The 24,135-nt window shown below is 39.9% G+C and overlaps 1 protein-coding gene across 4 annotated transcripts in view; it reads left to right on the forward strand.

Moving 5' to 3' along the window:
- The first annotated feature begins 3,826 nt into the window (after positions 1 to 3,826).
- RUNX1T1 (RUNX1 partner transcriptional co-repressor 1) overlaps positions 3,827 to 24,135 on the forward strand; it is a 154,536-nt gene continuing 134,227 nt past the window's right edge. For 2 of the 4 annotated variants that reach the window (XM_048507448.1, XM_048507451.1), the window contains exon 1: positions 14,958 to 15,103. Coding sequence is in view for 1 of the 4 variants with exons in the window: in XM_048507449.1 (XP_048363406.1) it covers positions 4,540 to 4,567 (28 nt within the window). In the remaining 3 variants the exon portion in view is untranslated. Of the gene's footprint in view, positions 4,568 to 14,957; positions 15,104 to 24,135 lie in introns of those variants that run through there. The other 2 variants (XM_048507447.1, XM_048507449.1) reach the window with 2 other exon arrangements.

The following is a 24,135-nucleotide window of genomic DNA, read 5'->3' on the forward strand; positions in this document are numbered from 1 at the left end:
TTTTGTATCTTCTCTGTTGTTTGAACCTATAGGTGGGCCAAAACCTATTTTGGATGAAGTTTTCATTAGGGCATGTTGAGGCACATTATGATTAGGCCTAGTATGACTGCTTGACCATCAAAAAAGATTACCTTTCCTTACTGGGATTTCCGTTTTCTATGGGATTCTACCTGTGAGTAAATTGGTGGTGGTTTCATCAAGTGTGGCATTTTACATCCAAACAGCAAATCCCACCTCTTCCGCTTGATCTACCTACTGAAATAATGCCTCTAGTGCAGTGGTGGCAAACCTCTTGGGCTTGGTGTGTCAAAAATTCAGAAAACGCCTATTTTGACTATGCTGATATGTCACCACCACCACCCCAGCAACAAAAGCATAACAATGCTTTACATGTTCATTTATTTTAAAAAATACAGTCTCATCATCTGTATTATATAAACATCAAATAATTACAAAATGACTCAAATTTAAACTGAGAATAGTTGTTGTTGGATGCTTGTTAACTCTGGCATGTCACCTGTGTCATAGGTTCACCATCACTGCTTTAGGGGATGTGCATTCAATATATCCAAGTGAAAAAAATATCCTCTCAAAAATAACTTACTGGTGCTTTAGGCTGTTGAATATTTCCATGTTTTTCAGAAAGTAACTAAATTCTTGAAAAGGAATTAGGTGGGCTCACTGCTGAAGAGGCAGGAAAAGTTTAATACAGTTCCTTCATACTTTTTAAAGAAGTTTTCAAATTTCAGCTCTTGGAGAGTTTCATTAAACCTTAGTCACATTTTAGAATAGAAAGCCACTAGTTCTTAAATACAACACATGAAAAAAAACCCACTACTGACACAAAGTTAGGTTAGGTGCATTCTTACAAAACAAAAACATAGTTTATTGGAGGAGGGTTGATAAAAAGGCTTCAGAGTCTGTTAGAATGTAGTGCAGGTAGCCAGGTACCTAACTTCCCTCATGTAGTTAGAGTTTGGCCTGGGGACAGAATGAGCAGCAGGAGAGGAAATCACCAAGACCCTGGAGAAAAGGCAAAGGAGAAGATTAGAGGGATAGAGGGAAGGGAGAGGTCTGTGGACCAGGGCAATGTGGTACTTGATACAGTTCCACAGGTCCCATAAGACAGAGCCACCCCACCAGGCTTATGGTTGAGACTGCTATGGCTTCCATCCTAATGTCCTCTTGGTGTGTCCATTTGTTGGATGTTATGATGTACAGAACTCTAGTATAGTAAGCTGCTCTGGGCCCACTTGTCAGGGAGAGCGGGCTATATACCGCCCAGAGCCCCTAGAGGATGGGGCGGTATAAAAGTTTAATAAATAAATAAATAAATAAATAAATGAAATAAATAAATCTGAAATTTAATCACTATCTGGGGTTTTAATTAGATTGTTAATTTATGGTTTTAGTGTTCATGGTTTTATTGTGTTGTCACATGTTGAAAGCTACCCTGAGGTAATAAGGGGAAGGGTGGCATACAAATTGAATAAAATAAATTAATACAGGTAAATTTACACATTCTGTAAATTATGCCGATAAATGCATGCTCTAAGACAGTTTCAAGGGACTGCCCACCTGAAGACTAAAAGGCACAACTGCAAAACATACTTTTCATACGTTTTATGGGACACAGTATTACGGTAATTAGTTTCTTCATTAAATTTGATTCAGTAGCTCCTAGAAACATACTTCTGTAGGAACCTCAACTCACAAAGGCCTTTTCCGCATGCAGAGTTTACCACAGATTTTCTCAGAGGCTGAATCATGTGGCTTGGTGATGCCTTCTGGGAAATCAGTCCACTCCCCTCCGGCTTTCCCCCACTGTTTTGGTGTTTTCCCCCCTTGCCATTTCAGTTATACTTCTTCCCCATGGTACTGCAAAAAAAAAAAGTCTTCCTGGTGGGGATCAGATGTCACCTGTGACTTGGTGCATGACAATACAGGACAATTCCCCTTTTAAAATGTTGGCACACAGGAGTGTCCAACTCTGGCGCTAAAGCAGGGGTGTCCAACTCTGGCGCTTCAGATGTTCACGGACTACAGTTTCCAGGGGCTGATGGGAATTGTAGTCCATGGACATCTGAAGCACCAGAGTTGGAAATCTCTGCTCTAGAGCTACTGCCGAGTTCCATTAAACTTCCAACTTAAAATGGATACCCAAATCCAAAGCTCCAGACACCATATGTTTAGGAACACCAACATGTATTCAATAACTCCCTCCATCACTAAAATGTTGATCTACACTGTTGTTCCAAGTCTGCTCTGCTTTGCCCTTTCATATTGAAAGTGGTCAGCACATGCTGATATCACCAGTAAACTATCAGACCTTTGCTAATATAGTCTAATTTTCACACACACCCCAGCATTTTCCCCCTTGGGAAATCTAAGGAGATGTGTTGGGGGGGGGGGGCAAACTGGGTAGCTGACTACCCTGAGTACCCTGTCAAATTGTTGTCCTGCAACAAACCATTTACTTACATTTACAGAACTTGCATAAAGAGCCTGCATGAATGTTGTGTGTCATTCTCATTCCCTCACTGAACAAAACCCAAAATGGGGGGGGGGGAGGAGAGAGAGAAGGGCTGGCCATTGGGTGGGATGGAGCAAAAAAGTTTGGGGAATTTTGCTCATGCACTAAAAGTCAGCTCTGAAGAGGATTAAAAATTGCAATTAAAGTGCTTAAAGAAAACTTGGGGAAAGAAAAACGAAGATAAAAATATTTTGAAAACTAAACAGGTATACATGTGCAGAAATAAAAAAATAACAACCAGGCATTTGACGGCATGAAACAATGCAAACCATTCATGCAGAAAAGGCCTATAGGATTGGACTGTTAAGACTTTGCATAAATAAGAAAGAATTCACTGTTTTTTAAAAAAAATTATCTCATGTCCACCACCTACATCACAAGACACATACAACTTGTTCACAAAAGTACCAGCACTGACCACAAGCACCTTCCCAAGTGGCAGTTCCAATTTGAAAAACAATTTAAAATCTCTATTGTAAGAATTAATGAAATAACAGATTAATGGTAACTGTTAATCAATTAAAGCTATTTACTCTGCTAGTAAATAGTTAGCAGCGTTTGAAACACCTGCCTTGTTTAACTAGGTTAATTCCTGTTTGCTTAAAAGATGGCATATGCATTTCCGAACGAAGCTGGGCTCTCCTCGTCTAGCAAGTGTGAAATTGATAGATGCTAGCTTCCCCCCTCCCCATCATGTAAAAAACATTAGCTTTTTATTTTTTAAAAAAGAAAGATTTCTTTTTTAATACTGTATGGGGGGGGGTGAGAATCACAGAGTGTGTGCGGAGGAGAGAATGATAATTGTTTTCTCTAAGGCTATTATTTAATGTGAAAGCAAATAGCAGCCTGAAAATCAGCTAACAGAAGGGGATTAGAGAGTAGATCTGAGAGTGGCTTGATTCCTAGCAGTGCCTTCTCTTCAGACAGTGACGAGATACAGGCAGAAAAGCCAGAAGCTCTCCAGATGGCTGGGGAAAGTGTTTGTCTTGGGTTACTGCAGGGCAGTCTGGACCCTTAAAGCAGGCTGGCTCGGGAAAAGCTTCATTAGGGAGCCAAGTTACATGTCCACTAAGTAAAAGAGAGAGAGAGCGCGCGCGAAAAGGAAAGAAAAAGCAGGCAGGCTGCCCGAGAGGGACTGGGCTTGACTATTGTGAACATATACTTGACCCCCCCCCCCTTTGCTCATGACACAGATGTCTCCTACCTCTATCACCTCCCACTGCTTTAAGACCTCCCCCCTGCACCTGGGTAGCTGAGCCAGGCCAGCTGCTTGCAGTATGCTGTTTGACTTTAGAGGTGGCTGCTAGCAGGAAGGGGGTGGGGGGGAGACGCGCGCGCGCACACACAAACAAACAAGCGGCAGACTCTTTCTGCAGGGCGGATCTGCACAGGCATTGCATGGAGCTCTTTCCCCAAGGCGGGCGGACACAAGGGGAGCCTGCAGATCTATGCACCGCCGCCTTCCAGAGAGGCAGGCAGGCGCACCGCCACTGACAGCCGTGGTGTCTATCGCTTGCACTTCAGATCCCATTTGTCTGCAACAGCCACGGCAATAAACAACCGCAGAGGACCCGGGCGTTTCAGAATCGGTCGACTTGAAGGACTTTCTTGGCCACCCACTCGCCCGCCCTTTTCGTTGTTGTTGTTATTATTATTATTATATGCTGCTTTCCTTTTTTTCCCCTTTTGCATTATTGACATCACCAGTAAGCGCTCTCGCACTTATCCTTTTTTCCCGTTTCTAAACATACTCATCAAACCCACGAAACACAACACAGGCGCATCCGAACAGCTGGAGTTTTGCCTTCCTTTCTGCCGTCGCATCGTCGGGACTGGCGTGCGTGAATGTGAGCGCGGATCATTTGGAGCGGGGGGCCAAGGCGAGGAAGCGGAGCCCCTCTTCTTCTCCTCGTGTTTCCCCGCCAGCAGCCAGCCAGCCAAGGGCTGTCGGATCTCCGCCAAGGAGGACGGGAACTTTTATTTGCAGCTCCTCAGCCCCGTGGCGAATGGTGGGAATCTCCGGTCCTTTTCAGTGTAAGTACCCAACGAGGCGTGCGGAAAAAGTAAAATGCTGCGCCGTTAGACCGAACCAGGAGCCTTATGGTGGAGAGATTGGATTGGGTCGTGGGGGGTAGGCGAGGGGTCGCGATTCCCAGCTTCGCCCCCCACCCCCTTTTTTCCTGGTGTTTAGCTAGGCGAACTGAAAGCAACTAACCCCACTTGGATCACAGCTGTTGCTACTGTAGCAGAGAACTGTTGTCCAACGCTGCCCGGCTTAACGTACATCACAAAGTGGGGAAGCAAAACAGCTAAAAAGTTTTCTTTTTGCAGAGGAACAAGCTCTCCCTCGATCAGGCTTCCAAGAGATGAGGCGTGCCATGTTAGTGTCTCATCCAGGATTTCAGTTGGAGCTTGCGGTTCCAACGCTGAATTTATTTTCAGTGATGCGATTCAGCCCTTTCTTTCCTCTCCGCCGGAAAGCGATAACGCGGAAGAGGTTTTCTGAACATGTGCAGAGCGTTTTCTCGTATCGACCGTTAGTGGCGAGTATGGTTGGGGCGATGGTGGTAGGGAAGAAATTCTGAGAGAGGAAGGAGGGATGTATTTCTGGGCTGTTCTGAGCTCTGGTATCTCTTTTAGATTAAACCAAGGGCTCATCTCTGTAGTTACTTTATTTGTTTCCTCTGTTTCAAGGTGACCAGTGCCCTATATTAGCTCATGTGATCAAGATCTGAAATGCTTAAAAAGTTCCCGTTACCCAGTTTTGAAATCGTTGGGTTTAAATACGCATCAAGACAGAAACAGAAAAACACATTCAACTGTACAGCCTGCATAAATGCAAGGGTTGACAATGGATGAAGATGATGATAAGCATCTGTTTAGGTGATGTCCTATAGATTAGTTTCAGGTAAGAGACTGCCCAATTAATTGCAGTGTAATCATGGGTAGTATAAAATGATGGAGAAATGCTACAAAAAAATCTGGTCTCTGATCCTCTTATTTAGTTCCGCAGTATATTAATAATAATCAGAAATAAAGAACTCATAAACTTTCTTGATATTAACACTCATAAGGGAATGTTCAGCAGTCCAATTTGGATTAGGCTGATATTTTGGCAAATTTAGAATTCTGTGGTTACTTAGTTTAGAAATAAATCTGACTTGGATGTAGCTTTAAAAACTTAACTGAGGAGTCACTGATGGGGCTGTATCCCATGCTTGTGGTGAGGGTTGATTTCTAGCCACAGAGATACAAAGTTGACCATTTAATAAGCATTTTCACTAGTTTCAAGTCTCATTGTCTTGAATAGTATTTCAGTAATGTAAATGGTCAATGAATCTTGCATCGTATCATACATTGTATTTTTTAGATGTGAAAGTGGAATTTAATATTACAGTATATACAATATTTATATACTCTACAGATAGCTCCTGCTTATGTTATAGAAGAAAATCATAGCAGATAAATTGCTATTGGTTCAGCTTTTGGAAATAGCAGAACTGAGCTCCCAACAGTTAGAAAACAGTACATTTTCTATATGTTAAATTCAAGGGATGGTTTTCTGACAAGCATTTTAATAGGGCCCACCTCCTTGATGGATGACTTCTGAGTCTTGGAATGCAGTGCTAGGGTTTCGCTTCAGCAAAAATTTGTGTACTTAATGTAACTCTGACCCCTTTAACTTTTAACATTGCTTCCTCTAATTAATCTGTTCAGGCCCCAGACTTAAATGGCTGTCCACAGCTGCTGAAAATTGATTTCTCCCCTGATGGTGGTCTAAGTTGCTGATCAAATTAGAATTTTTCTTCAGCTCTACACAAACTTCAGTTTTTTCTGCTTTAATAATTATACATATTTTAAAGATACATCCTTTTCATAATGAATTAAACAAAATCTGTTTTGTCATTTTAACCTTCTTGTCTCCTGAGTATTTGAGTCAATGTGTTTGTGTTTGTGTCAGTGTTATGCTCTTCTGTTGAACATAAATAAGACTGAAAACTTCTATCAGTTTATTTTTTAGATTTAACAGTTTGCAGAGAAGGATGTTGCTTCTGATGAGCTGATGATCATTGGCCTGATTTTTATTTTAGCTTATAGGTTAATTTCTAAATCACATGGCTTTCCTGGTGATATTGATCTCTAATGGTTGTGCCACAGTCTTGGCATGACCTTTTCAAAGGAAACTTGAAAATCATAATTCAAATCATTTTGTGTCAATTTCCTAAGAGAAACCAGCTAAGACTATTTCCTGCATCTAAGCAGAGTCTTCCTTGCCTTTTTGTACAGTGTTTCTGGAAAAACAGCTTTAGAAAAATAGACAGCACATGGAAATAATCTAAATATTGTTTATTTATCAGTGTGAACGGTAAAGATCCTATCATTAAAATAGTCACAGAGAATAGATCTCCTGATGGTAGACGTAAGTGCAAGCTATTGTGACAAGCCAGACATCTATTTTTAATTATATCTGTGAAACTTTTCTGGTCAGTATGTATCAGATTTCATTGTGTATTTTTACTGCCCTAGCACGTGGTGAATAAGGCTGGTTGATTCTGTCCCATATCCCCAGTCTGTATATAACTGTATTGTAAGAAAAATGTAAACAAGCACAGAAATCCTATGCCAGTGACTTAATGTAGAATCCTTCATTAATGCAGTTATGGGAAATTCCACTTTGTTTCTAAACGCTTGAGAAAAACTGAACAAATGACATTCTGTTTCCAATGGAATGTAGACAGTGGTGTTAGGTCACTCCATGTAGCAACTGCTCCTGCTCAAGTTGTATGGTTTTTTTTTTCTTTTCCTGAAAGGGCGTCCCGCTTTTCTGAGATCTTTTCAGGAAAAAAAACATTTCATTTCTCTCTGCTCCCAGGGATGTCAACTCAGAGAGGGTGTTACTCCATTAAATCACCATAGGCATCCCTGCCTCTGTTCTACTCTATACTTTACAGTATCTGTTTAACACACAATGTCATGGCTGTTTGTTGTCCATACCACTTTTTCTGCTGAATGTAGTGTTTGTATTGAAAATGGAGGGGGGGGGGGGATGGCTCCACCTGGAGTGCTGATCAGTGGCCAGCAAGCTGAGGGCATTCTTCTCTGTCAACTCCTATTTCTCACTCTTCTGAGATGGAGTTCAGCTGACAGGCATTGAATGCAAAGCCTTCTTTACTGAAACTCTATGGAGGCTATACAGCTTTTCCTAGCTAGGCACTCTGAATAAAATTGGCATCTGTGTAATATTTGCATTGGGATGGGGGGGAGGGAGGTGCTGCTACAATTGGCATTTTCATCTTTCAGAGCCTGTTGCCACAGCCTGTTACTGTTAAAATATATAGCTAATTGAAAAGAGGTGGTTATAGGTGTGGCTGGATTCATGCTCTCATTTTTTTTAAGAGATGGTTCCTAGACCTTCCCCTGTTTGTTCTGTGAGAACTTAGGTTGGCCCTTCAAGATCAAAAAGCCTTATCAGCGGAAATAAAACAGGGATCTCTCTTGGTTGAAGTTTCTTCCCCATAGATTGGTTTCACTTGGTTAAGACCAAAATTTTGCCCCTCTGCTTTTCAGTAGCTTTTACTAAGACAGTAGGCAGTTACAAGGGTTTAGCAATTAACAGATATTAGTGTCAGTAGTAAGATAGAAATTATCCATCTCATGTGAAAAACCATCTTCACATGAAATTTCTTAAACCTCCTCATGCCTTTTAACATACTGAAAACTGGAAAACCTAGTGTACAAATACACTGGAACATGAGGCAACTTAATTGTATTTGTTAAATATTGCTTTTGAAAATAATTTAAACAATCCTGTTCTAATTCCGACCTGGCTATGGTCGTTTCTGCACGGTCCAAATATCCCGGGTTGAGAACGGGAACTATCCTGGGTTGGTCAAGAAGTTTGTACGGCTCCCTGTCCTAAAATGGGTTTGCCCCAAGATATTTCCCTCATCCCGGGATTTTCAAAAATCACCAATTTGGCAATTCTTTTCAAAAATCCTGGGTTGAACCCGCCAAAGTGCAAACACCACGAGAGCAGAACCAGTTTATTTTTCCCACCCAGCCACCTGATCTCCTTACCCTAACGCCCGCCCCCCCCTGATCTCCCCATCTGATGTCATGTCAGTTTTCAACTCTGCTGAGCGACTGACCATTGCAGCCCTTCCCAAAACGTCCCCCCCAAGTATGTTTTCTGCTCATGGTATCGACTAGGTGCTATTTTGCCTGGATTAATCAGGAATGGAGTCCCAAAATGTCCTTGTTTTCTTTTCTGTATATGTACTGGTTGCTCAAAGCGCATAGCTAGGGAGATGTGCACTTTAGGCCAAATGTTAGTGGGCATATCACGGGACGGGGGAGAGTCTCTCATTTTGCTGTGTTGAGGCCTGTGCCAGGCCCTATTCAGAACTGAAAAAAAGGGAGGGCTTCATTTTTCCGTGCTCGCTGTGGGTCGACCAATTAGAAGCACAGGTTTTTTGTGGGCCAGAAATTCAAAAGGCAAGGCGGAGATGTTCATTCAAGCTGCCACCCCAAAACAACAGCCAGTCAGAACGTGGGACACCAGGGATGTTCGTGCATGCGCGGATATGCTTGCAGTGTAAATACAAAAGACCCGGGCTTGCGCGAAACAAACTGGAGTATTTCTTTCCAGTCTTCACTCGATTCTTTCACAGAAACGGTCAGCCATGTGAAGGGAGAACCAGGATAAAATAGACTCAGATTGTAATATACCGATTGTAACCCGGTATAATTGTGCCATGCAGAAACAGCCTATATTGTGCTTCTGTGGAAAATTACATGAACAGCATTACAGAGCTGTTAACTGACATAAAATTAAATGACACACACATGAAAATAAGAGCAAGTATATGTTAGAATGATTTCAGTTTTAAAATCCTTAATCTGAAAGGCATTGACTTCCATCTTCATTATTTTTTTTTCTACAGCAGATAAGAAAGTTCTCAAATGATGTTTAAAGAGCAGTGGACATTTTATTAAAGTAAACATTAGTTCACTATAATGGAGGTAATTGTGAGTGATAAGAACAGAGCAGGTTATCTGTATGTTGTTTAAACAGGAGGATCTACTTTGCACCATTTCTAGAAGCCATCTGCACAAGAGAAGGGTGCACACCTGTCTGTCCACACTAATTATAGATTAGGGGGCAAAGAAATGAAATCTGAGTAGTCGTTCTACTAATGAAATCCATAGTGATTTTTATTGTAAATGAGTTTTGTGTACAGAGAGCTGTGCTAATTTTCAAAGGAAAATAAGCTGCTGTATGGCTGTCATCCATTTATGGTTGTGCAGCAGAGTGAATGAAACAGTGGTCTATGAAAACTGAATGCTGTATTTTCATCACAGACTTAAACAGTGGGTGTTTTCTCCATTTAATGTCAAATCTAGTGTTCATTTTTGGTTCATGTTTTGTGAATATTAGTTTTTGGAAAAGAAGGCTTCAGCCCAGTATGCTAGAGTACAGAAGATGCAGGAGGGAAGATATTTGTATTTTATTTCTATATACATTAAAACTCACATCGAACTTAGTAATTCTGGTTTGTGTGTCTGCTAGCCTAAAGTAGTAAAAAATGTATTCTGCAATAAAAAGGTCACATGCATTTCTACCACATCTGTTTATAGTAATTATGGACATAATTACCATAAGAATTACAAGTGAAGTAATGACAAACTGAGCAATGAGATATTATGGCATAATGGTCATATGTCGGCATTCTCACATTATAACACACTAGAATTCACATATTCAATGCAAGAAAGGAAATGTTAGGTTTTTAAGCATTAGCTAAAAAAACCCCTCTCTGCCTGGGGCAGATGGACCTTCTTGCTTTATAAGGAGGTAACCCGTTATTAAGAGAGAATCAGTTGAAATTAAGATTTGTAGCCTCAAGCTTAGACTTTCAGACAGTTGTGATTATGAATGGTTCGTCTGTTACACATTTTTACTTTGACCGCCATGTGTATATTGCTACACATTGCTTTCTTTTTTGAGGACATTTTCACAGCACAGCAATTGTTTATTGGCCATTCTTAGATATCTACAAGATAGACATGAAAGTATTCAGAAATGTACTGTAGATCACAAAGTACAAGGAATCTTGCATATGTTCAGCTAACATTTGGAGACTGCAAAATAATCTGTAGAGTGGGGAAGGATATATATATATATGAATCTTGCCTTTGTGCTGCACAATGACTAGGAAAAGCTTGAGGAACTCCATGGTGTGCTTGTGCAATTGTTATTTGTTTCAACAGGATTGGCACATGGTAAGTTTCTGCAGGATTTGGATCATTATTGCAGTACAACCATCCCTGAACTTTTGCAGATGGTATTACTGGTATAAGTACATAGGATGTTCCTGGAACTTGTCTCCTTTTCAAAAGAGCTCTACACATTTTCCCACTGCCTTTATAATATTGTCTGATTTGTGTGTCAGTGTGATTGCTCAACACATGACCACTATAGAAGACAGTAAGGAGTTGTGGAGCGTCTATACTTTGAGAGTAAAATAAACAGGTTGTGTAACAAATTAGATTTCAGTCTCCACATTTAACATTTGCTGCTTCTTCAGTGCACATTCGAATGTCTTTGTTTTGTCTATTGAAGACATTTTCTTCTTCCATTACTTCAATTCTCAACCTATAACTAAAAGTAAGTTCCTGTGAACTTATTAGCATTTGTTTGGAAGTAAATGCTGGGGATCAGTGTATAAAACTATATTCTGAGTATATGCATGTGGACGCAAGGAGTTCAATCCTAGAGTTCGCTATATATTCAGAGGAATTAAGAATTAAACTAGAAGACCTTGTGCTATGTCCCAGTGATAACATGAGGTTTTCACATTATTGGATTAGTGGGGGATTTATGACATACTCTTCTTTATTACAGTAACACAATTTTCACACACATGCATCTCTTCCTTTGGTGTTAAGTTCTACTTTTGGCCTTATGCCATGTGTTGAGTTGCTTTTCATTTAATCTTTTGTGGAAAGGGTCTCTTTTTGGACCAAGAGACTTGGCAGGATCATTGTAGGATCCTCATGCTCTCTTGTTTTGCTGTGTTGATCTGCAGACATCCTAAGGGAAATGTTTAATTTCAGAAGTATATTATCATAATTATTATGAGTCCATGTAGTAATGCAAAGTTTGATTCTCCCTGCCCTTCTGTTAGTTGAGAATAAGTCTTGCTAGATTAGACCAAAGATCTATTCTGTGTCCTATTGTGACCAACCAGATGCCCCTGGGAAGGTTGCAAGTTGGCACAAACAATAGAGGAGGAAATTTGCCTTCATACTTGGGCATCTGATCACCAGAAGTATACTGTCTCTGAGCACAGAAGTTGTATCTATCTATTGTGGCTGGTAGTTGTTGGTAAATCTATTCTCCATGAATGGTACCTGATACTGTGGTCCAGTCATTTGATTTTGATGGATTCTCTTTTTTGTTATTTGAGTTTATTCTCCACGGATGCATCCAGTGGGCTGTTTTAAAATTTAAAACAAGTCATATATGATCTGGATCTCCAAATCACCTTTTTCTTATCAGAATTGCTGCACTTAAGTGAAGAAAGAATAATTTACCTAGGGGAACAAAACATTTTTGGCTAGAAAGCGCCTTTCTCTTTCATTTACAATTTCGTAAGCACATTGGATATTTAAATGAACTCAGACACATACATGTTCAAAGAATGAATGTCGGTATTAGGCATCACTTTATTTATGAGGTTGGATCAGGCGGATAATCACCATTCCATCAGTTTCTGCATAAACTAAAAGAAACGTCTGGGGAGGGAGAACACTAATACTATACGTGTGTGTGTGTGTGTGTGTGTGTGTATGTGTAATCATTTAGTGACACACTGAAGGCTGCTAATTGATTCTGAATAGCTTGCATTGTAAACCTTGCTTTAAGTAGGGTTTTCAGAATGCTGAGTTTTTCTTCCTCACTTTTAAGGTGGTGTCCTGTAGTGCTCACTGTGTTAAAAACAACACCTTTCAGTGTTGATAGTTAAAGAGGCCCGAGTAACGTTGTCCCATTGCATCCTTAGGCAAGTTTTCCCTAAATTAGGACAATTCAAAAGAGAGGTGGTAGTAAATTAAAGGCCAACCTCTGGTTGTTGTACGGATTGATTTTACACATTGTAAAATTCTCCAATAAAGGATTCACTGTCTTTTCCTTTTTTTTTTTAACTTCTGTCTGTGTAACAGTGAAACAGTTCGGTTGGAGAGTGAGTGATACAAGACACAAGATTTAATTTATAGAAGAAAAAGAGATCCTGAGGTTTTGCTGTAGAAGTCTTCTTGCTAGGTTGGGACTGTGAACTTGCTCTTTGACAAGAGAAAAGCACCGTGTATCTGCTCTGCCATCTATTCTTAATATGCTTGTGCCCCATCATTCAGATGGTGAGCCCTGGTGCAAATTAAGTCCCATATCTTCTGTATGATCTGCAGCAAATATATATCGAACATATAGAATTTAAGATTGCCAGCCGTACCTTATGGGGGATGCTGTTGCAGAACGTGCTGACTTACCAGTCCAGCAATTCCCAGTTTGCAGGGGAGGAGCTGACAATGGAAACCTATATATGGTAGTAAGTCCCATGTGAGTTCAATAGTGCTTACTCTGAAGTAAATGTCAACTTGATGGCTGTTATTAGCATACCTTTTTGGATTACGGCTAGCACCAATCATGGCTTTATTTTTTCAACCTACTGTTTGTCTATACACTTATGTTTGGCTTCCCCCTCAATGAAGAGAAGACCTCCCCCCATTACCCAGTCATACACAAGTGCCTTTATTTCTCACCCCCCCCCCCACTATTCTTCCTGTCTCCATCTGGGCCATGCTGATATTGTAATCACCCTGATGCACATTGCCTGACTCCCCCCCACACACACACACAATGTGCCATCCTGACAAGGCTCTTACTTCAGATAAGCTGCAATGTGTGTTTAATGAATATAAAGCCCTAGCTCCGTGGCTGCTGCTTCTACTCCCGTCTCCTCAACCAGAAGGTAATTTCCAAGCATTTTGAGAAGGGGGGAGGGATGCTTCTCTCTTTCTGTTACGAAATACCCCCCTCCTCCATGATGCAGAAGTCGATAACAGCTCAGAGAAGTGAAGATGTAACCTCTTATCTTGCTTCTTCTCTTCGCTGGTGGGGAATTTACATTTAAAGATTAGCTTGGAGTGAGAGAAAAAGGATCTGCCTTTTGTTATGTGGGGTGATGAGGCATCTAACCTCACCTGGCCTGGCCTTGCAATCTTCTATCAGCTCAGTTATTCAAACAGGACTTGCAAAGGTGAGATTAATCCCCCTCCCCAAATAGCCCCCTTATCTTTAATTGGGTTTAGTTTGGCAAGTCTGAATGGGGTTTGGATTTAAATGAAAACACACGATAAAGCAAAGGAAGTGTGGTTTTTGTGGGAAACAATAGATTATTCATTGACTGGGCTTTAAGAAGATTAGATGGGGGAGAAAATGAACATCATAACAACTTGATTAGCTGTTTTATTAGGTGAGAATGGGCAAAAAAACCAGCCTTTATTCAGAGAGACTTACTGAATGTTCTCATTGATTTTTTTTTCTGGACAGTTAAGAGCTTTGAGCTCCTTCCTCCTCACTCCTCCTTTGCTGGAGTCTCTGCATGTGGATTATACTGATTGTTTTGATGGAAAATGTCCTCACACAGAAGTGCAACTAACAGCTTGATCTAGAGGTTGCTTACTTGAAAATGAGCACTAGCTCACGAAAGCTTATTTTGTTAGTCTTTAAGGTGCCTCAACATCTTGTTGGTTTTACTTAGATATAAATCCCTTCCTTCCCAGTAAGCGTTCTTCAGATTGATGCATCAACAATTTCTGATTTGAATGTTATGCCTGTATTTCATGTCTTAGGAAATTTGATTTCAAACTAGACAATTTGAGAAATGCAGTGTTATCACTGGTCCTAGATAAAATCTGGCCCTAAAAGTATCAAATAGACTTCAAACAGTAATTTGAATATACCACTTGGCATTCTTTAAAATAGGAATGAATTAACAATTCTGTACTTCTTTAAGGTAAATCCAGAAGGAAGTAATTTTTAAACAACTCTAATTCAAAACTGCATGATCTTTGACCTCAGTTCTCTAAATGCACCTACTTGGATACACATACAATTGAAAGCATTAGTGCATAAATGTTTTTAGATTTGGGATATTAGCACTTCTTTCTTGCCATTTGGTTAGGTGTTTGTATACTTTGGTATAGATGCATTATCCAATAGCTTAAAGTCTAATTAAAATGTTTTTAAAGATGGTGGGGGAGGGGGGAGGGAACATGTCTTCATGTTGACAACAGCAAATCAATAGGGTAAGACAATAGAGTCTTTCTCTATTGACTGGGTGTATTGACATTTCAGGTTTACGATTTGCCTCACTGAACATGATGGAACACCAGTTCATAAACCAACAGGCTGGAGCGCCAAATATAGTACTGGATGTCATCTGTGCCTTCAGATTACCTTGTCACTGAAGCAGAATAGTAGTGGATGGCTGTGGAGCACTTGAGAAGGTTTGGGACTCTATCAGATACAGAGCTGACTCACAGCAACTCTTAGGAGCATCTTTAATTACACCTACAATTATGGTAGCCTTTGTTGCATGCCAGACAGCATTCACCAACTCTAAATGGGCTAGGAAACAACAAAATAACAGTATACTTGCTTGTCACATAGTATATGTGGAAGCAGACATATTGAGGAGTTTTGTATCAAGCGTGCAAAGTATAAGAGAATCAAATGAGCATTTATGCCCAGTTGCCCTGGTGCTTTCATGTTAAAGCCCCTCTAGAATTTCACTGTTTTTACATTTTGAAGGAATTTGATATTTGTTGTTTAGGAGTTCTTGTATTTATCGCCAAACCTGCATCATTTTTTGATTGAACATAGAAGATTTGTGCATAGAGAAGATAGTATAGTCTTGATCTCATCTGGCCATTAAAGGTATTGTCTGAGTGTAATTACTGAAGACCTATTGACTGTGAAATACATATTGAGCTTTATTGTCTAGAATTTTTGAGATGCTCTATAAAATGGAACTGGCAGAACAATAAAATTCATCAGTCTTAAGCACGCATGGAGACAGAAATTAATTTAAAGCAGACAAAGAGCTAATATGCAAAGAGTCACTGCTGATTTAACTTATTCTTTTAAAAAAGTTTAATGGTAATGTAAAATATATTCAGACTGTGACATAATGTAACAGTTGTTGGCGTGATGAGGACTGCTGATGACCCTATAAGATGATAAGGATGAAACTAGTTCTTTATACCATTTTCATTAAAACTTTAGGTTTCTGTTTGATCAGCAGGTGCCGTTGAGATGAAAGCCATGTGGAAATTTTCAGAAGGCCAAAAGTGTCAATTCAGAAAAGGAAAGTGATAAGAGAAAATGCAATCAGTTTTCCTGTTTTCAATTTGTGCAGGATTTGAAGAGCTGTTTTGTTAAACTGCTGCATCTGCTCCAATATGAATATTGAACTACTTTCACTAAAAATAACACCCTATAATTTGCAAGCCACTGCAATCTTTTGTTAATGTGAGTGGGTTATTTGGGGGGAAAAATCTGTTCTGAAAAATCTGTAGCTTAATGTGCATTTTTTTTTGTTTATTGGCACTTTTATTTGTAGGAGAAAAATGGTGTTGTGCAGTTAGGATCTTATTGTGGTGATGGACTATTAAAATGTGTCTTATAGTTAAATAATGTACTAATATTTCTCAGATTTATAATTTTGAAAGAATGCATTCTAAAATCCTATTTTTGAATTGATGCATTTCCATCCAAAGAACTAATATTTATTGATCATTAGCATAGCATATTCATTTGGTACTATTAATCCATTCACCTAAAATACACTAGTGGCTTGTTTCTTATTATACCAGCAAATCAAAAATTTTAAGGTAATCAAGAGTATTTTAGTTAATAAGGCTTTCAGTGCAACTTTTTCCATATTTAAATAAAATGATTAAATTACGCTTGAGTGCATTCATTAAAAATCCTCTTCAGTAAGGTTGTTAATCAAGTTTTATGGAATGTGTAGGACACAAATTGTGAAAAACAGGTGGAGCTTATTAGGGTAGGAGTGATAAATTGCTAGAAATTTGCAGAAGTAGGATTCTTAAAACTCATAGAGGAAATAATAATTGGTGACTTAAAATATATGAAAATGTATGTACAGGATGTATGTACTTTTCACATAAGTCATGTTTTAAAATAATTTAAAATATACATTTTCTGGGGCAGTACAGTGGCACCAGAAGTTCTGGCATCTGTAAAAGAACTAGGCTAAAGAAAATGTGAAGTTTAATGCAGTATATAATGTATTGATTTCAGTGCAACTATGTCTGAGTGAAGTTCGAGTTTTCACTGCATTTTTTTTAGCAAGTTATCTCCACAGAGGTGTTTAAAATAAAAAAGAGCCTTCCACAAGAAAGCATCGTTTATGATGAAAGCCAGTTCTTAAAAATTTGCCTTTATGAGCAAAGCTCCATCTAGTGGAGTAAATCTGTTCCACCAGCAATAACAATCACACAGGGCCATTGTTCGCTCCTTGATACTTGCAGTGTATTTTTAAAAATTATTGGTTCCAACAGGTTATTCTCAGTCACATTTTAAAACTGGGAATGTGGACCACCACCTGAGAAAGTAGCTTTACTGCCTACATCAGTTGTATGAGAACCTATAGTTAGCTTGGTGGCTATAGGAGACTTCAATATGTCTGCCTGGCTGGATGTTAATATGCAATTTGCATAAGTACCAGTCATTACCACCAACCAGTTTCCCTTTGTGATTCACTTTATCTGAAGAACTATAGCCTACATTTCTTGCCTGACTGATGATGACCACACAGTCACTTCCCTAGTGGTGGTTCAAATGTCATGTTTCAATTCACTGGGTCAAAAGCATTCCCACAATGGACTGTCTGGCTGATGTTCTGTTTGCAATGTAAAATTCCCTCATTTGCCTGAGAGCCCCAGGAATCAGTCTGCTGTTTTATCGTTTTATCATGACAAGTTAATGTGTACATGTTAGGGTTAAAATCAAGGCTTAACATTGTGACACATAAACCGGCCTGCCATATCTTTCTTCTCATTGGCTCAGGCTTGTAAATAATAAAACCCACTGGAGTCACCTTTAATATTCAAGCTAAGTGGATGATGTGTTTTCAAAGCAATTTCGAAATAAGATGACAGAGCTTGTGCTAGATGAGGAGTGGGAGGGGAGTTCCTGAAGGTGGAAGGCTACGGCATATGTATATAGTGTTAAGTGTTGAACGTAAAGGATTTGGGCAGCAGGCTTAAGAAACATCTTTGCCAAATACTCTGAGAAGATCCTGTCACTTGGAGAAAGTAGTACTGATTTAGGCTGAACCTAGTATCAGCTGCCTAAGAAGGCAGTTCCTAAGAATATAGGAGTGCTATGTAGTTCTGCTTTGAAGTCTGATGGTAAAGCAGAAAGGAACCGTTGCCCCTTGTAAGACAATTAGAATATTGAAGGAGAGCCAGTTACGATACTGCTGCAAAGGAAATTTGGGAAGAGTGCTATGGAAGATTAACAAAGCATGCTGTTTGAGACTTCCAGGTAGGATTGTTTGTCAAAGTGATTACGCTAGTCAGCTGCCAGAAGTTTGATAGTGTTCCCAGACATTTATGTACGATGGCGCCAGGTTGCTGTTTAATTTTTTTAATACTGGTGTTGGAAGTGAAAAAAAATGCAGCAGCATATTATAGAAAGATAGGGTTTTCACCTAAAAGCAGATTTGCCACTGAGCTCCACAAAGTCAGGATTTCCCTTTACAATAGCAGAGCCGTAGTCTCTGAGGAAATGCTGAACAGGGCCTGGTTCATGACTGAGCTGTTAACTGACAGGATTCCTGCCATGGAAAAGCAGCTTTCATTCAGTGGCAGGACAGTGCAAGTTTTACACTTCCAATCATGTGGCAGATATCTTTTTCCTCTTTTCTGTTGCTTTGCGATATATGGACTTACCGGTAACTTGAAATTGGTTGGCTGCACTGGTACTTATAAGATGTGTACCACTTTCTGGGTCACAATATACCCTTCCAAATAAATGCTGTTGTTCTACTTTAGGGAAAGTCCATGTCTTTCTCTGTTCGTGACTTCTCAGAGTCTCTTAAAATATGACCTGTTGCATTCATTAAAATGGGCAGCCCCATCCAATGGACCAGCCATCCAGCTATGGCACCTCGGTTATGGCACCTCGACCTGACACTCCCATGGAGCCTTTCTGGTGGCATGAGAAGGCTTGAAGCACACAAAAGCTGCCCTGCTGTTGGGAAGGCTGTGCTGCGGGCACAATGTGGGCAATGGTTGGAAGGGAGCTGACTAGCGTTGACTCCTCCCTTGGCCATGCCCCTGGGCCATGCCATGCTGCGTTGCCCGCAGAAGTGCAGGGATGCTGATGCCGCATCTGGCACCATGTCCCACCACTGGGGAGGGTCACAGTGGCCATACGCAGGCAGATCCCGCCCCCTTTGGATGGGACTGAAAACCTTGTGGAATATAAACTTGCCCAACTAGATTCATCTGTCTTAAAGTAAATGGATTAAACTGACAAACACGTGACAATGGTGTGGTGCTGAAGTCAGGTACAGGTGCCCTCTGGCTAAATTTCTTGAGAATTTTTTCTGTTTTCAGTTCTCAACAGGCTGTCTCATTTGCAGGCCACAACTGAACAGTATCAAGCTCTTGCTTTATGCAAAGGAAATAAATGTGATATTTTGAACCTGAACCTGAAATGCTAAGAAATCCAAGCATCTGACATCTGCTGAGAGGCGATTGCAAAATAAATGCGGTTTATATTTTGGTTTGCTTGCTTTCAAAACTACAACAGCACAAAGCCAAGATCTTCTGGCAGTATTTGGTTCATAAAACCATGTTTATGAGTTTAGTTATATTTTAGAAATAGAAAGCTTTCTTGTCAGAACCTCCCCCCCCCCCCGCCGCCGCCGCCAAAGACCAGAGTAGTTTTGGGATATTTTGCATATGGTATTGTATCATACCTTCACAAATGGCCTTCTAAAGGATCTGTGAGATATAGTGCTCACCAACAGCTATGCTAGCATTCCTTTCTGTGTCTGTTATCTTTCACATAAGACAGGCTGTAGCCAATTTTCCATGCTAGGTGAGGTTGCCCTATTTCCAGGGGGGACTTTGAAGAAATAAACAGAAAAATCAGTGGCTGCAACATAGCCAACAGAAAGTTCTATATTCTTGTAGAGAAGCTCAGGCGTCTATGTAGTTTCATGTCTAGGAGTTGTTAGTGTCAAAAGTGTATAAGAAGAATGAGAAGATTTTTTTTTTCATTCGAACGTTTTTACCTGTCTCTCTCTCCTCTTGAGAAACCTATCATACTTATAGTCATATAAACTAAACTGAACTTTTTCTAAATCGCTGGAAAATCCAGTCAGAGCCAAGTGGGTGCACTGGTCATGGTGGAGCACTAATTCATTTGGAAGGATGAAAAAGAATCAGACAGCACAACTTTTGTGTGTGTAGAACAATTGTTGGTATGAAAACCAACAACAACCTAGAACTGTTCTTACTCTAACAAGAAGCTCTCATTCCTTAAGTGGGAATTGTCAGGTAACAAGTCAATTTGTTCTGAAAAATGCTTAGATGGTGCAGGGCAGCGGCACCTGCTGGTCCCACCTTCGTCCAGCTCTTTATCCGTGTGAAATTATGTAACTGCAACCACAGGTTAATTGTGTCATTATGCATTCTTACGTTTTAGACAAGGAAACCTACATAGCCAGATGGCAAACTGTTGCTTTAGATATTAGAATAACTAGATAGAGCAGTTTGAGAAAAAAGTCCTCAGCGATGTGTAATGGGGGGTGAATGGTGCTGATATGTAGGCAGTGATCTGTGGTGGGGAATTGGGATGTCTACATACGTATGACTTCTGGTTTCGTTTGTGAAGAGGGTGTGGGGTTTCTTATCCCTGGAAATTATGTTCCTTCTCACAGTGACAAGTTGTACATCTGACTGATTGTTGTTGAAGTGTGTATACATGTATAGAAGGCCCATGCCAGCCTCCATGAGCTTCTCAAAGGAAATGAAAGTGTATACATAAGGTAGGGGTGGTCAGCCTTTCGTGCTTCAGATGTTCATGGACTACAATTCCCATCAGTCCCTGCTAGCATGCCCATTTGGCTGATGGGGATTGTAGTCCATGAACATCTGGAGCACCAAAGGTTGGCCACCTGTGACATAAGGAGAGTGAAATTGCTTGCAGGATTGTAGTGGGGGCTTATTCATAATGGCAAGTGGAGGGGGGATTTTGCATTCAAAAGATATGTCAGTGTGTGTGTGAGAGAGACTTCCTGGCAGGGAGAGTAGCATGACAGACGAGGCAGCCATTGACAAGTCTGTGAGGCTCTCTCAACTATGGCTTATAAATGATCACTCTGTAAGCTTTCTTTGTTTGTTGTGTGTGATGGGATCAGCTGACAATAGCAGCAGCAGTAAGCAAACCACGTTTGCAGCTGGGCAATTACAGTAGTCCCTAAGATCTGTGACCGTCAACCATGAATGCAGATGCCTTCAAAGTTCTGTTTTTCTTCTATGTGGAAGTCATTGGCATGGAACAGATGCCTTCATTTTAGAGAAACCAGCCTCTGGATATAATTGGTTCTCTTTTCTCTTGTTCTCTAGGGACTGTCTCTTGTTGATGAAATTAGATGGGGGTATGTGAAGAGAGCAAAAGGCAGACACAGAGAGCTCTTATGGTGTTTTCTGTGTACTATGTGATAGTGATCTGTTTGGAAGTCAGAATGCCTTTTAACATTTAAAGGTGCATCTCTTCCTATATTTCATTATGTATATAGTAGGCCAAGGGTTGTTTTTAATTTTTAAACTTGGAAGCATGTTTTCATTCTGGCATGATTTGGGCTTTTTTTTCCTGCCACCTTGCTGTTTATATTTTTGGGAGGGTGGTTAAAACTATAATAGGCAATAAGCCTCTTTAGATTGACATATATGTAATTGAATAGTTAAAGGAAAATAGTCTGTGCCCTATTCTGTGCCCTCAGAGTTCTTGCTTCATGTTTGCAGTTTTGTAGCTTTTCTCTAATATAGTGTTGCTATTTTTAATAGCTATTTTTGCCATTTTGAACTTGAAGTACAGTAAAAATGGCGGGCTTGTTCTCTTTTTAAAAAAGTAGCACATGTTTATTGAATAAAGTACATTTTTAGGAACTCAGCTGGCATTCATACCCGATTCAAACCTTTCAATGAAATTGTAGGTAGTTTTGTGTAAACATGAAGAGTTTTTGTGAGTTCCTCAAGCTGTGGTGTGATTTAGTGAGTCTTTCCATAGCTGTTCTTTTGTCTACCTAGGTTTTCCCCTCTGTGCTTATAAACATTCATTCATACCCAGAGGCACCAAAAGCCCCCTCCTTTCTTCCTCAAATAATTCCAAAAATATTTGAAATGTTGTAATCCCTTTGTATTATAATGTTTAGTTTTATTTTCAGTTTGGCTCTTTAAATTACCAGTGGTGGTGCTTGAGTAAAGTTGGCTGTCCTCCAAACCAGATGATAAACAGGAGGTGTGATGTTTCATGTTATAATTGCTCATGGGTGCTGAATCACTGTTCAGTATAAAAATACATTGCCAATGAGCTTAGCATATCCTTCCAGTGTTTCTGAATGAGGATTTCTCCAGCTTCAAACTCAGTTTTTTAAAGGAATGGGATTTGTGGATTTGTGATAGCAATTTTTTTTGTTCCCAGCTAAAGCATCACAGATCTATATAAAATGTCTTTTGAGAGTTATGTATCTTTCCCTTATTTTTTTTAGCATAGTACTAAATATCAACAGAAACAAACAAAAGGATGAAATTGTTTAGACTGTGGTGAAGATGAAGAGGAGATTCTGTGAAATGCTAGATGCTGCTTCTTTCCCACTTTTTTCCTGTTGGCAAAGAGAAGTTTTGCTTCCGCCTCTTATCTTAATTGGAACTACTGGAATAGGAGCGCATACAAGAAGAAACCACTGTATTGTGACTTATCTGCAGTTTGGGTCTGCTGTTAGATATCGCCCCCAAAGCAACCGGAGCTGTGTCTTAGCATCTGTTTTCTGTGCCAGATTTCAGTCTCAAAGCTCACGGTTAAAATATATATATATAAGTTGGTTCCCAGCATTTCTCCAGTTTGTGCAACATTCTGTCATGCTGTAGAATTTGGGCAGGACTGTGCAGTTCAATGTAGCTTTGGGTTTCATTCTGAGTGGTTGGGGTCAGCAGTAGCAGGATTTGATCTCAGCAGAACAGTGTGCTCAAGTGCATATCCATATATTTTATTAAAGATTCCACAATTTTCGGCTAGGCGTGGTAGCATTTCTTTCTTTCAAATTCTCACAAAATTCTCACAAAATTCTCACAAAAATGCAGTCTGGAATTATAGTGAAAAAATCTTTGATCTGGCAACTTTTTAAAAAAAATCTAAAACTTTCCTGCATTGAATTAAATATGAGATTTGGCACGTGCCCTGAAAGACTGAAACCTACCTTGGTGTGTTAATAAGTGATCGTTTAGTCTTCATAAAAGTTTTGTATAACACTGTAATTCTATAATATAAAATGAATGCTTCATATGTTAGCCATTTTTTACTGGCCTGTTCAAAATCTGAATTTCTTTCTATACTGTCATCCTTTACTGAGACTGAGCAATATAGTTATCCTTGGTCAGCTTATTCTGGAGAGGAAAAAAGGTGGCTGGTAGCAGCTTTTATTTAAAGTTGCTGGCAGCTTTAGAAAAAAAATCTTATGCCAAAATATTCTGTAGGCTGCTTGCAACCAAAGTTAAATTTCTGGGTGTTTCTGGCAACTATGAGCCATATTTGCAGTCTCACTTGTAAGTCAGGGTTTTATATGAGAAATAGAAGATGCTAGCTTGGGGTCACTATAGTGGAGACAAAGCCTGACCCCAGACTAACAAAAATATTGTGCAGGGCTTCTCCATGAACCTTGCAATACAACAGTCCTTCCTATATACTTGTTCTCCCTTCAGACTGAAACTAGTATACTGTCCATAGATGTGTGTGTCTATAAAGTGCCATCAAGTTGCAGTGAGGCAAGTGATCAAGCAGAGTTGATTAACCATTGCCTTTTCTGCAAAGTCTTATTTAGTGCTGTCCCATTCAGGTACTGCCCTTAGCTTCCGTGATCCGATGACACTGGACTATACTATTCTGCATTTCTACCCACATTCCCCATATACAGGTATCACCTTCTAAAGTTTCCCAAGAAATGGAAACCAAAAATGACATGTGCAGGTGAAGGGATGGGATAATTCAGACAAAGGCTTCTCTGTTCTGGGTGGTTCCCCATGAATGCTGCTGGACAAAATCAACCAACTGTAACCTGGAAAATAGTTGGCAAAGAAGCTCTGTGCTACTGTTGTCTCAGAGAACATCTCTTTACCTTTTTCTACGTAACTGAATGGAAAGAATGGAGAAAATGATCATATAAAAGCCCTCTTCCATATACATCCCATGCATCATAACAGAAGGCATTTTACTAGTG

The sequence above is a fragment of the Sphaerodactylus townsendi genome, linkage group LG09, assembly GCF_021028975.2.
Source record: "Sphaerodactylus townsendi isolate TG3544 linkage group LG09, MPM_Stown_v2.3, whole genome shotgun sequence".
Classification (NCBI taxonomy): domain Eukaryota; kingdom Metazoa; phylum Chordata; class Lepidosauria; order Squamata; family Sphaerodactylidae; genus Sphaerodactylus; species Sphaerodactylus townsendi.